This window comes from Chelonoidis abingdonii, chromosome 8 (assembly GCF_003597395.2).
Source record: "Chelonoidis abingdonii isolate Lonesome George chromosome 8, CheloAbing_2.0, whole genome shotgun sequence".
NCBI lineage: Eukaryota > Metazoa > Chordata > Testudines > Testudinidae > Chelonoidis > Chelonoidis abingdonii.
The window spans coordinates 37,241,337-37,255,008 of NC_133776.1; the positions used below are offsets into that span (position 1 = coordinate 37,241,337).

At 39.0% G+C, this 13,672-nt stretch overlaps 1 protein-coding gene across 8 annotated transcripts in view; it reads left to right on the top strand.

Moving 5' to 3' along the window:
• DOCK10 (dedicator of cytokinesis 10) overlaps positions 1-13,672 on the top strand; it is a 241,168-nt gene that overhangs the window by 36,230 nt on the left and 191,266 nt on the right. For 6 of the 8 annotated variants that reach the window (XM_075068534.1, XM_075068538.1, XM_075068537.1 and 3 more), the window contains exon 1: positions 9,617-9,828. The exons of the other annotated variants lie outside the window; for them this stretch is intronic. In XM_075068534.1, coding sequence (XP_074924635.1) covers positions 9,667-9,828 — 162 coding nt within the window. In that variant the 5' untranslated portion in view covers positions 9,617-9,666. Of the gene's footprint in view, positions 1-9,616; positions 9,829-13,672 lie in introns of those variants that run through there. 8 annotated transcript variants of the gene reach the window in all.

Sequence of the window (13,672 nt, forward strand, 5' to 3'; positions counted from 1 at the left end):
ATATATACCTGCCCCTGGAAATTTCCACTACATTCATCTGACGAAGTGGGTATTCACCCACGAAAGCTCATGATCCAAAACGTCTGTTAGTCTATAAGGTGCCACAGGACTCTCTGCTGCTTTTACAGATTCAGACTAACACGGCTACCCCTTTGATACTTTTTATTGGATAATAAAGGATCTAAAAAGACATTCGTTTTTTAACTCTAATGATGGATTTATGTTTTTCTGGTATATACTTAAGGAAAACTCAGTAAGAGCTATTATTTTTCTTTGCATTAGAGTGCTCTAGCCATTCTCTTCTTTAGCCAGTACAGTTAAGGACTGATCAAAAGTCTCTTGAACTCCATGGAAGTCTTTCCCTTAAGTTCACTGAGCTTTGGATCTGTTACTTTATGCATACTGAGAGAAGTACCTTGCTAGGCAAGTCGTCCCATTGATTTCAGTAGGTTTGCTCTTAAAGCAAACTACTTTTCAAAGTAAAGATTGAGAATCAGCAGCTTCCTGCATGTTCCATATAGATTAACAATCAGATTGCAACAATTACTTTTAAGGTGTGCATACCTGCATGTAGATTTACATCTGTATGTAACACCTGTTATTTAACATAATACAGTTTTATAGAAACTAATACTAAAGGAAAATTATGAAGTAGGGAGAAAAGAAAAAAAATATATATTAGGAAGGAGAAGAGTTAAAAAACAGTGCACATCCTGCTTATATGACCCATGTCAGCACCTCTTTGCAACTGCCTAAGGACTGTGTTTTCTAGACCCCCTCCCCCATGCAGCAAGTTTGGCTCTGCACTGTCCCCAACACAGGCCAGTAGCAAAGTCTGAACCAGAGTGGTTTTTTTAAAGAAGATACTAACTGACATTGTGAAGACTATGTAGTAGCTCTGCACCACATTCAGCAATGAACTGTGCATGCAGGTTTCAAATTGTCACTTCCTCATTTCTAGCTGTGCTTGCCACTGCATAGTTTAGATCTGAACTGTTTCAGCCTATGTTCTTTCACCAGTTCAATACAGACTTTATAGACCTGCTCCTGTACTCCTTAGTCAGTCTGTATTTCCATTAAATTCAACAGCAGTTATGGTGAAGAAAGGACTGTCTCAGGATTTCAGGTTTTGAGTCTTACACTTCTATTTTTATGTTAAAAAAACCTCATAAACATTATGAATTGAATAAATCATGTTGCTATGATATCCAGCCAGAATGGCTAAGGGTTTGATGACATATCTGTCTTTCAAGTACTACTCTCTAGAGGGTGCCATATATTAACTTTCTGCAGTCCCTCATTTAACGATTTACCGAGTAGCTGGGTGATATGTCATCCTGTGATATACAGTGTCCTAAGTATACAACATTCTAAATATTTCTTACTAGTATAGGGTAAGTATACTAGAAATTTAAATGACTGCATTTTGTTCAGCATCTTATTCACTGTCTATTTAATAAATTCTTAGGTGATTTAAATTTTATTTTGATTATAAGTTAACAAATATTAATTGAAAAAATCTTAATGTTACCAAGGGTAAATGCAACATGAACAAAATATAAATCCAACATGCACAGAGACTATCTTGGCCAGTAATGAAGTAAACAGTTATCTGGAATTACCAAGGAATATCTAGTGAAGATCAGTTTATTTAGAGTGGATGGAGTAGGTTAACACAGAAGCTTGAGTAGATGGGTGAAAAGACATCAAGGTTTTGCTTCTGGTTCTGCGATTGACTCATTGCATGATCTTTGGCAAAACCCTTAACCACTTTGTGTCTCAGTTTAGAACCCTGTACAACGGTTATAATAATACTTACCTACTGTGCAGTTGTGTTTTGAGAATTCATGAATTAATGCTTGTAAAATACTTGGAGATCCTCAGGTAAAAGGGATGATAGAAGCACAAAATATTAATTCTGTTTATCAATAGCACCTATTAACTGAGAGTGTTTGAACTTTTTTCAGAATAAGCTTACAATCCACAAATGCGCTTTAAAATGGTATCCTGAATCATTGTCGTACAACAGTTAAACCTTCAGTGATAGACACACTTGGAAAAAAACATTGTGCAAGATATTGTGGCCCAAAACTTTGGCTACGGCAAGGAAGTGGACAGTGCAGCTTTGGAGGAGATTGCAAGAGATGACGTTTTTGCTTCTGTGATCCTGGGCTATGTACACTAGAATACTGGTTCTGTGCTACTGTGGGATCCCCCAACAGTGTGGTATGACTCCCTTGTCTAGTTTAGTTGGCCTTTGGGCCCTAATGCATAAAAGGGGGTATGCTATACTGGGGGGTTTGGCCTTATATCATTCACTATCTTTGTGGCTGAGGAGATGCTTTAATTATAAGCCTCTGCTTCCAGGGGCTCACTGTGCTTTCCAGAAAGATTACCTTTTAGGCTATTTCCTACTGATGATCTCAGCCTCAAAGTTGATCGATTTGGAAATTAGGTAAGATCCCTCTATTCTTTGTTGAAGTGTCTGAGCATGAAGAGAGATTTGCTCACTTTGAGAAATGTTCCTGGTGCTCTTTTTCTTGCAACTGAGTACCTCAAAACTTTTAAAATGCCTGATATCCTGGAGCCAAGGGCCTCTGGCTGTGTGAGGAAAATTGCCTTTGCTAGGAAGAATAGCCTTTCTCAAAGATAAAGGGTGAAGGAGACCTTCTCCAGACCTGTGTTCAAAGGGGTGCTGTGGATGATGGTGAGATATCTAGGATGCTGGGCAAGGAGCATTGTAATTCTTAATGCATTCCTGGAAGATGTTCAGATAGTACAGTGATGAGGGTGATATAAGAACCATATAGAATAGGAAGAACTAAAAAATTTGTATTATCTTAATGACAGAAGAATACATACTTTTTAATTATGAGGGCTCTGATAATATAATTCCATATCTAATTTGGATTCCAGATGTGTTGAACAAGATGTGGTCAATTTACTGTACACGTGTCTGCATAGTTGCAAAAGAGCTGAGATACCCCCCCATCTATCAAGCTTATTAAAGTGTCTTAAACTACAGCTGGCCAGATTCTTCATAGCGAATCATTTTTTTCCTCTGTTTGAGAGTTATGTGAACAGATTTTGATTTTTAGAAAAAATTGCTCAATATTTGATTAACAGATTCGGTGAATAGGTTTCAGTCTTTGGATTGTCCGCAAACCATTCTCTGCAACTGTGACTTTGAGTACATACACTTTAGGCCAGATTGTGTCATTTTTACTTCCATGGAGTAATACCTTCCACCTCCACTAGCTCCATTGTAACCACACAGCAATAATATGGCTGTTGCCCTTTGAAATGTGTTACTACTACTTCTTATTATTATATATATCGCTTTGGGGCTCCATACCTACTTGGGCAAGACTTAGTATGAATGCACAACAGCTACAGGCCCTGCTCTGAAGAGCTTATAATCTTATTTGTGCTGTGTGGATGGTCTCTTAAATCATGGGTTATTTCTGCTCCCTGACCAAATGGTTGAAGGTTTGTTTTAGTGCAGACACTTCTAGTGTGAATGTATGCAAACACATATTGTCATGGGAATTTGAGGCTTGTGTTTTCTACAAACAAACAAAAAAATCACCCAAATATTCATAAAACAGGGCTTGGGTATATAGTTCAAGTAAATTCAGAGATTTGTGCAATCAAATACAATTTTCAGCATTCTCTAGTTGTCCCAATCTGAGATATTAGAGATGAAAAGTCAGTGCTTCATTTACAAAGCCATTTCCTTAATTAGGCAATCTCCTTTTAAGGTGAACTCATCCACCTCTCAAATAAAGCCCTCAATCTAGGGTTTGGGGGTGGTGCAGGCAGGATGGTCAACCAGTTAGTGCATTAGGCTTGAGAGACTTGTGTTCAGTTCTGCATTCCACAAGAGACTTGCTCTCTGACCTTGGGCACGTCACTTAACCTCTTTCTCTGTGCCTTAGTTCCTCATTTGTACAGTGGTGATAAAAGCACTGCCTTAACTCACAGGGGTTTAGTGAAGATAAATGCCTTAAGGATTGTAATGTGCTCAAATACTTTGGCAATGGGAGTCATATCAGTACTTAGATAATGCCCTCTGGATTCTATTGCAGCTAGATATGGAATACCATTTGCAGCCCTTCCACAGCAGATGCTTGGGGTAAAAGAGCCACTAGATTGTCATCAACCTGGATGCATTGTTGTATCAAAAATATGTTAATAACTTTAAATAATTTCTATTAGTTGCTTGGTGACTGATAACTATAGTTATCTGGCTGATATTTCGTTAGCTAAGGTGCATTGTGGTGATTAATTAGTTAATGTTGTGAAGTGCTTTAGAGATGAGATGTTCTAGGGGGTATTATGGACAATAACCTGAACCAACATTATTATTCTCCTGTATGATTGTTTGAAAATTGCAGACAGTTCAAAAATAGGGTTTGACTAAAGTATTTTTAACTTTTATTTTTTAGTCTCACCTCACTTTCCTGTCTGTCTTGCGGCATGAGAGTGGCTGAATGCAACAAACATACGTAAAGTTTAAAACTTTGTTTCTCTTCGTTCTGCCCTTAAGTGTAAAGTGTTTTGTGACAGTGCTTTCTGGGAAGGACCCCATATGAGAATACTTTCTAGTTTGTTTTCTAGTCAGAGACTGTTTTGTGAACTTAAGAACTCAGACAGGCTACCCATTGATGTTCTGACAGCATCTTACAGATGGTCTTGCCTTATTCTCTGTTGAAGGAGATTAATGAGCTTCAATTCTAAGCAGCCAGCACAAATGCTCGACCATCTAGTCTACACAGAGCAGGTAGCTAAGTTTATAAATCCACTTCCTGTGGATTTTAGTTAGAAGCTACATGTATTCTTATCAATGATCTTTTGGTATTAGTTTACCACTTCATGCCTCACTTTGCTGTAAACCTCACTTCATTGTCATTTCCTTCCTGAATGTACATGCTCTTTTTACTGAGAATTTATTGACTAAATTTAGGCATTGAATTTAGTTATTTTAGATGGGTTGAATATTGCAGTCTTTATTGGGACAAAACTCCTGCTAAAGTCAACAGGAGTTTGGTTAGAGCCTGTGCAACTGAATGAAGGTGTGGTCTCTGAGAGGTACATCATAGTGTGTGTAAATTTACCCAGTTGCCAAATTATTGAGAACCATGTATTAATGGATATATATTGCAGCCACATGATGAATGAATGAAGGAGAAGATATATATGTCACTGAAGTTGATAGAATTGCATATTGTTTGATTCAGTACAAGTGGGGAAGACATAAATCTTATATCTAGATTGGGCAAATCATTGTCAGTTACATTGTATCCTGCTAGATGAGAGGACACAAACAGACAGATAATGATTAATAAAATAGAGAGATGGTAAAATAATCATGACCATTAACAAATAATACAATATTAATACAAAATAGTAATTAAAAAACTTGTGGTAGCTTCTTAAAATTCTTGTGGTTAGAGCCTGCAAAGATATACGCCGAGGAATAGCAGAAATAGAGGATGCTACAGAGGTTAAGGTGCTCGCCTAGGACTTGAAAGAATTTTGAGAAGTGAACAATATTTCCACCAAGGCTAATGTTGAGGAGCGTGCACACAGAGAGGACATGAGGTTTCCAATATGAAACTATTCTGTAAGTGTAGTGCTCAGAAATGACAGTGTGGACAGCATGAAGGTGGATGATAAAGACATTTTGAATATGTTTTATAAGCAGACTAATAGTGTGTCACAGTAAAGAGTATGAAAAACCTTGGTTTGGTCAGGAGAAGACAAAAGAGGTCACCCATTGATAAAAAAAAAAAATCCAAAGTCTCAAATTGCACAGTCTGAATCCAAATAGCCTTTATCTTATTAATACTGTTTAAAATGAAATAATAGAATATTTCGTTAGTCATTTAGAACCTCTTAAAGCCACTTTCCAGTAGCATGAGGTACTGAGTGTCCTTCCCTCTGGCTGATTTTGGTGGCCTGATCATGACGTCAGCAGGGTTTGAGCATGCTCTCTTTTTCAGAATCTGGTCCTTGATACAGTCTATCTTTCAGTTCTGCTTGCCTACCTCGGACTCTGCAGACACAGTAATTCTGAACAATTGCCTCTTAAATGAGCTATGATACCCTCACACTGAGCATAAACTTAATCATCAAATGGCTCCATTGACTTCATCTTATGTAGCAAGGTACTAGCTATCATGGGATAGTGCCTAATGCTGCACCACTGAACGTGATGGCAGTTTTGCCGTTGGCTTCAACAGGATAAGACAACACTGTTAATAGATATCATAGAATCATAGAATCAAAAGGTTGGAAGGGACCTCATGACGTCATCTAGTCCAACTCCCTGCTAAAGACAGGACCATTTTCCCTAAATAATCCCAGCCAGGGTGCGGTCTAGCCGGACTTTAAATAGCTCTAAAGATGGAGATTCTACCACCTCCCTAGGTAACCCATTCCAATACTTCACCACTCTCCTAGTCAGAAAGTTTTTTCTAATATCCAGCCTCGACTTCCGCAACTGCAACTTCAAACCATTGCTCCTTGTTCTGTCCTCCGTCACCACTGAGAACAGCCTAGCTCCCTCCTCCTTGGAGCATCCCTTCAAGTAGTTGAAGGTTGCTATCAAATCCCCCCTTAGTCTTCTCTTCTGCAGGCTAAATAAGCCCAGTTCCTTCAGTCTCTCTTCATAAGTCATGTGCTCCAGTCCTCTAATCATTTTTGTTGCCCTCCGCTGGACTCTCTCCAATTGTTCCACGTCCTTTTTGTAGTGTGGCGCCCAAAACTGGACACAATATTCCAGATGCGGCCTCACCAGTGCCGAATAGAGGGGAATAATCACATCCCTCGATCTGCTGGCAACACTCCTACTAATACAGCCCAGTATGCTATTAGCCTTTTTGGCTACAAGAGCACACTGTAGGCTCATGTTCAACTTTCCATCTACCGTAACCCCAAGATCCTTTTCTTCAGCACTGCTACTTAGCCAAACAGTCCCCAGCCTGTAGCAGTGCATGGGGTTTTTCTGTCCCAAGTGCAGGACTTTGCACTTGTCCTTGTTGAACTTCATGATATAATGTAGGTGTAATATAAATTTAAAAGATACCTAAAGGGTCGTCTTATTTTGATGGCTCTGATGCATCTGTGTGTACATACAGCCATTGTATTGCTGGATTTGAGGATTCTTTCCCTTGGGCCTGTTATACTTTAACAAAATTTCCTTAAAACAAAGTCCTTTTACTTTGGCTTTGCTTTATTTTCCAGGATTTGAACATACTTTGGAATCCAGTTTCAAGGGGTTTGGCTTACTGAGTGCAGTTTTGGAACTACGTTTTCATTAATTATTTTCCCCTTTTTAAGAGTGGAGGACAAAAGGTCAATTTTCTACACTCTTACTTTATATGGAATAATACCTTCCTTTACAAGTAATCCTACTGAAGTCTTGGGACCACTTGCAGAGTATGGGCCTGATTCAGAGTTTGTTGAAATAAATGGAGGTCTTTGATTTCATTGGGCTTTGTATGAAGATCTCGGATATTATTCAGCATAGTATGGATGGCAGAATTGGAGTCTGTGTTGTTATGGAAACCAAACTTCATAAAAATCCCCTTCAGCTTTCACAACTGAATACTGTATGAGCAAAAGAAATTATCATCCAGGAGCACAAGAGAGCCATTAGCAATCCCCAAGGCAGTACAGCAGTCACCATAACAGCCAGCTACAAAAACTGTGCAGGAAATAAACCAGACCCAGATTGATGCTGCTGGAATTAAAGTTAGGAATATGTGTCCCACAGGTTGCCAAGCGTATTTTGTGTGTGGCCAAGGTGTCAGCTCCAGTACTGGAGCAGTTTGGGGACTGATGAAAATATAAACAATGCCCCCAGAAGCAGGCGAGATTACTGATTTGGTATGGAAATCACACAGCTGTGCCACTGGGCTGCTGTGAGCCTATTAGAAAAGTTAAACTAATAAGCGTATGTATAACATGGGGCCTCCTCTTTAGTGTGGATATTTGTGTGTGATGGCTTTGTCTATATGAGGCTGAACATTTGTGCCCAGTGAGAGATCTGGAGGTAGCAGAGCCAGGATTGTTTTATGTTAGGACTGAGGTGCATTGACAAAGCTGTGAGTGAGTTTGTGCAGTGCTTGCCAGTGCTATTAGCTTTTTTTCCATAAGCACTAAAAAGAGATAGAGACAAGAAATACTGGCAGCAAGTGCAATGCTTTTAAAGAACACATTTCAGTTCTCTGGCAAATGATTTAATTAAAACGATGTTGTCTTTTGACAGATTACTGCGCAATTAAAGCCTAATCAAACCTAGCCTAAAATGGTCCCAAGGAACAGTGTGGGTCCTGTTCCCATTTTATGCTTAAAGGAACAGTATTTCCAAACATCATATTAACAGAAAATTACAGGCCTGCTCATGCCCCCATGCAAATCACTGGCAAAACTATCATTGCCTTCAATATGAACAGCCCCTTTATGTAATATACTAGTAATTGTATTTTTGGATACATATTTGTTTAAGGGAAGGCTGTTGCACTGGAAATGCTATTTGCAAATTTTTAGTTCACATTTTAAGAGAAATCCATTTTCTGCTAGATATTTTTAGTGCTAACTTCCTCTGAAGTACTATTACCTTACACTATATATCATTAGACGTTGTTATGTTTCCAAGATGATCATATGATTTCTAAGCATAGGTTTTACTGCTTTCTGAATGACTTGTCTGGCAGGAGTCAGAAGGCTAGGTTGTTAACTGCTAACAGCTTCTTTTCTTTCCCTGAATTCTTCCTGATAAAACGTTAGAACATTTTACAGTTGCCTTTCTTAAAAGGTCAGCTGTGCTTTACTTCAGCGTAAGACCTCATTAGTAAAGATCCTTCTTCACACAAGCTGCCTATGTAAATGTAAAAATGTATTAGTCTGCAGAACAACTGCATGTGTGGGAACACACAACAACTGTATTATTGAGAGGCATTTCAGAGCTGAACACTGGCATTTCTTATTGAGACACTGATATTTTAACATGAACTGGGAGAAGCTGTCCATAGTTTTGCATTTGTTGTTGCTCATTACATTTTCCAGCTCAAGTAAGCTCACTGTATTTCAGAAAATGACAAGACGTAAAAATTGCAGCTCAGATCCTTCAGTGAGCCATAACCAGTTTCTTTTCTCAGGAAAAAAACGCCCTACATTGAGAATTTTAGAAATCTGTCTGTCTTACTGTCAGCGTTATGTTTACTAATTTGATGCCATTACTTATTTTCCTGCAGGTGATTATTTCCAGTCATTTAAACTGCTCCCTGTCAATTTTTAATAAACAGCTGGTTTATTTGAACTGGGAATTTTAATGCTTTCAGTTCCACTAAACCGGATTCAGAGTAAGATTATTGTAAAAGACAGGAAGCAAATGTTCTGACATGAATTCAGAAGCATCCAGAGAGAAAAATATCTTAATACTACATGCATGTGTTTAGTTTCAGTGGATCAGATGAAATCTTTCCTATATCTGCATCCAAGCTATTTGGTTGTGATCAGATGATCAGAATTCAAGGAGGCGATTGGAGAGCTAACTGGCTGCAGCTGCATTGTAGGCTGTTTTCAGGGACAAGGATCCACTGTTTTTCAAACATAGCATAAACATAGAAGTTATTTTGTAGGCTTCAGGATGCAGATATGGGTTGTGCTGCCAGCATTGTTCTGCTTCAAGCCTTTCGTTCTGTGGTACAGAGGAACTGTCCACATATTTGTAGACGACGACAAGAGGAATTGTCACTTGAAATTCTGCCACTGGATAGTGATGATGAAATGAACAGACCTAGAACCCTCACCATAATGGTACAGTATACTTTTAGCAAACAGACGTCGCTGACAGGATTATTATTACAGATGTTATGTGATTTATTGACTTTAACTATGTAGATGGGAGAAAAGAGCATTTGATAAGACTGTTTGCAAGTGCGTACTAGCTTTCTGGTAGATTTGCTGTCTTTGTTATTAACAGAGCTGAAAATTTACTCTTATCTTTAGCTGGAACTGTGAAGTGCACATATGCTGTCTATAAAGCAACACTGTTATTTAACTTGCCTTTGTGTTTTGTAAGTGTTATAAGATATATTACAAGCATACGAACTAATGTTTAAAGTATTTTATTTCACATTCTGAATTCCAAAGTGCCAGCTCAGAAATTGTGCACAAAGTCTGTTCATCACAGGAAACTTCTGCCTCAACCAGGATGCAGAGAAAATGTATATCAAGGTGTATGCAAATTACCTTCCCAGAGGTCCTTGCAACAGACTGTTTGTATGATAGAATTATTTTGCTGATTTATTAGTTTCAAAACTCTGAGTTACCCTCAAATGAAAAAATAAAATTTGTTAGCTGGCTAGTGAGTGTCTCTGTTCTGTATCTCCTCATTTTGAAAGATTATCAGCCTTTAAATGAGCGTTTGCTTTTTGAATTAGACATTTATGTTTAACTTAAGCTGTGATTGAAATAAAACAAGCACTTCACGTCATTATTAGGATTTTGTTTGATCAACTAATGTGTGACAGAGCATTTCCTTATTTAAAGCATTTTATGAGATGAAGAATATATGAACTACTTAGTTACTTCCTCCCTGGATATAGACACTGTTGTAGTTTTCAGAATTTTGAAAGGGATGAGTTATAATCACTTTTCATTTCTTATATAACAATTATTTGATACTGTATTACTATTATGTAGTAATCATATTACAAAACCACTGCAGTCATTATTATAGACAGTGTACATCAGAGCCATCAGGTACATCATTTGAATGATACAAAGAGACTCTTCACTAAAGCACATTATAAAGAAGTCCAGAGTGTGTTCACTGATACCTTACCGTATCATTATGTACGTTGATTTATATGTACGTGGGCACTGGGAACAATAGGTAATTTATACCTATTGTGAGATGAACAGAGGGTTAGAAATACTGTGTTGCAGTCATGGTAACTATGGTAAGACACAATGGGTCAGACCCTAGTAATGCCAGCTTACACCAGCTGAAGATCTGGTCCAGTATTCATGGTGTTGATAACATGTCATGGGAATGAAAGAGACTCATTTCATCACTGTAGCTCTTTTACCTTAAATCTGTTGTTTTAAACTGTGGTTCCCACATAATGCACAGTTTATTCCTTTGAATTAAAAGTTAAAGAACTTCCCTCAGAGGAATTTAAAAATAATTGTGTCTCTGACACTAATAATTACTAGGATTGCATAGAATATGCTGTGACAAGGGACCTAAAGAAAGTGCAGTGCACGAAAGTACTGACTACCCCATCAAATCTGTTATAATGCTTAGAGCAGGGGTAGGCAACCTATGGCACGTGCACCGAAGGCGGCACGCTAGCTGATTTTCAGTGGCACTCACACTACCCAGGTCCTGGCCACCAGTCCGAGGGACTCTGCATTTTAATTTAATTTTAAACGAAGCTTCTTAAACATTTTAAAAACCTTATTTACTTTACATGCAACAATAGTTTAGTTATTTATTACAAGACTTCTAAAAACATTGAAATGTATTACTGGCACGCGAAACCTTAAATTAGAGTGAATAAATGAAGACTCGGCACACCACTTCTGAAAGGTTGCCGACCTCTGGCTTAGAGTAAAAGCATAGTCTTGTTTCAATTCAGATTGGAGCTGATGTGCAATACATTTTGGTAGCCTTGTCACAGTCCCAAATTACATGTAATCTGGGCTGCATCATGCCCCCACTGCCCCGTACCAAGAGAGGGGGCTAAGAAAGAGGATCTCTCTGCAAAGATCCCCTTGAAGTGTTCCCCCCAGATCAGATTGTCGGGGAGTGGGATTTGCCCCCCTGTGGAATGAAATGTGGGGTCTACCCACAAACTACAGAGAATTCTTTTCTGAGTGCTGGCTGGTGAGTCTTGCTCACATGCTCAGGGTTTAACTGATCGCCATATTTGGGGCCGGGAAGGAATTTTCCTCCAGGGCAGATTGGCAGAGGCCCTGGAGGTTTTTCGCCTTCCTCTGCAGCATGGGGCACGGGTCACTTGCTGGAAGATTCTCTGCAGCTTGAGGTCTTCAAACCACAATTTAAGGACTTCAATAACTCAGACATAGGTTAGGGGTTTGTTATAGAAGTGGATGGATGAGATTGTATGGCCTGCGTTGTGCGGGAGGTCAGACTGGATTATCATAATGGTCTCTTCTGACCTTAAAGTCTATGAGTCTATAAACCTGAGGGATTCTCAGGAATCCATAGGAGGTCAGTGCCAACCAGAGGGCCCGCCGCCAGCTTTGAGCTACTGGCAGCCCATGTCCATTCCCTATGGAGCTGTGCTTCCAGGGAACCCTTCTGGTCTCAAATGGATTTCCCCATTACAAAAGTGGCTCTGGAAAACAGATAATTTAGACTTAACCTCTCATGGGCCAGTTTAGTTAGTGTGTGTTCCTTAGGCCCTACCTTCACCCAATGTGAGGCCACTTACTTTTATCAACAGCCCACTCAGTCCCCCATTCCCTTGTGCAGATCTGTGTCCCACAGAAAGCCCCCATAAGGTGCCTTAGTAAGTTGAGGGGGACATTGTTGATCCCCACTTCCTTGTGTGTGGGGGGTGAGATTTGGGGTGCAAAGTCTAGCTCTCCATTTGGGCTGGTTTAGGCTTAGACTAGATTGAGAGTGTTGCCCACAAAAAAGTTATGGAGCAGTAGCCGGCTAAAATAAATGCTCTTTCCCTTGTACATGTTTTTTCTGTTCCCCAGATCTGGGGGATTATTTCGTTCTACCATTAAAGCAGTCAGTTACCATTAAAGTTAAATAGGATTGCACCAATAAATTGCTATCAAGCTTTGCAGTTAGACTCTGTAATGATGTGGAGCACTAAGTAACTTCGAAAGAAAGAGCTGCTTTAGGATTCTTAGACATGGCAGTAATAGACAGTAACTGTTTTTCAATGGATTTCATGTTTGTTGAAAGGGCAATGTGAGAAAGCAGCCTTCAGTCCTTCTTCTTAATCCCAGTAAAATGCATGTGTGAGCCTAACAGATTGTCGCTTGGTCTGTGGTAGATCAGTGAAGTTTGTGTATGGATAATGTGCTAGAGACTGTTACATGGACATGCAAAAGAATATTTGCATCCAACTAACATTAGTCGCAATGATTTCAGGAGCTAAAGTGATCATGCCTGGTTTATTATGAAGTTTTCATATTTGAAGGCACTAAGAGATTTGGATGCCCCAGGAATGCAGGATTGGGTCCTAAAAATACAACATACACCAAAAATAATTACATATTGTGGCTGGATTCTTAGCTGTTGTAATCCAGTCTTTCAGTGGAGCTGTGAGCTGAGGTACTGGTCCTATGTCTCCAGGCACTTAGTCCATCTTTCAGGGGAGAGTGAGTCCCATTTAATCTTTGTGCTTGTTGCAATAAAAATAGACTATGAGATAATATATTTCAGTATTAAGGTATTCAGAAAAGATTGTATTTTTTTAAAGTATCTTCTATACAGAATAACTGTGCCAAGCCTCCCTCTTGCTTCATACCTTGTGGAATTGTTTTTTCAAGGCTATTTATTACATGGACCAGAAGTGAAATCTGTAAATCACATGAGCTAGATTAGAAAGCAATCTCTGAAGTGCTGCATAGAGCAATTTACTCCTAAGTACTTCCAACAACTGGGCAC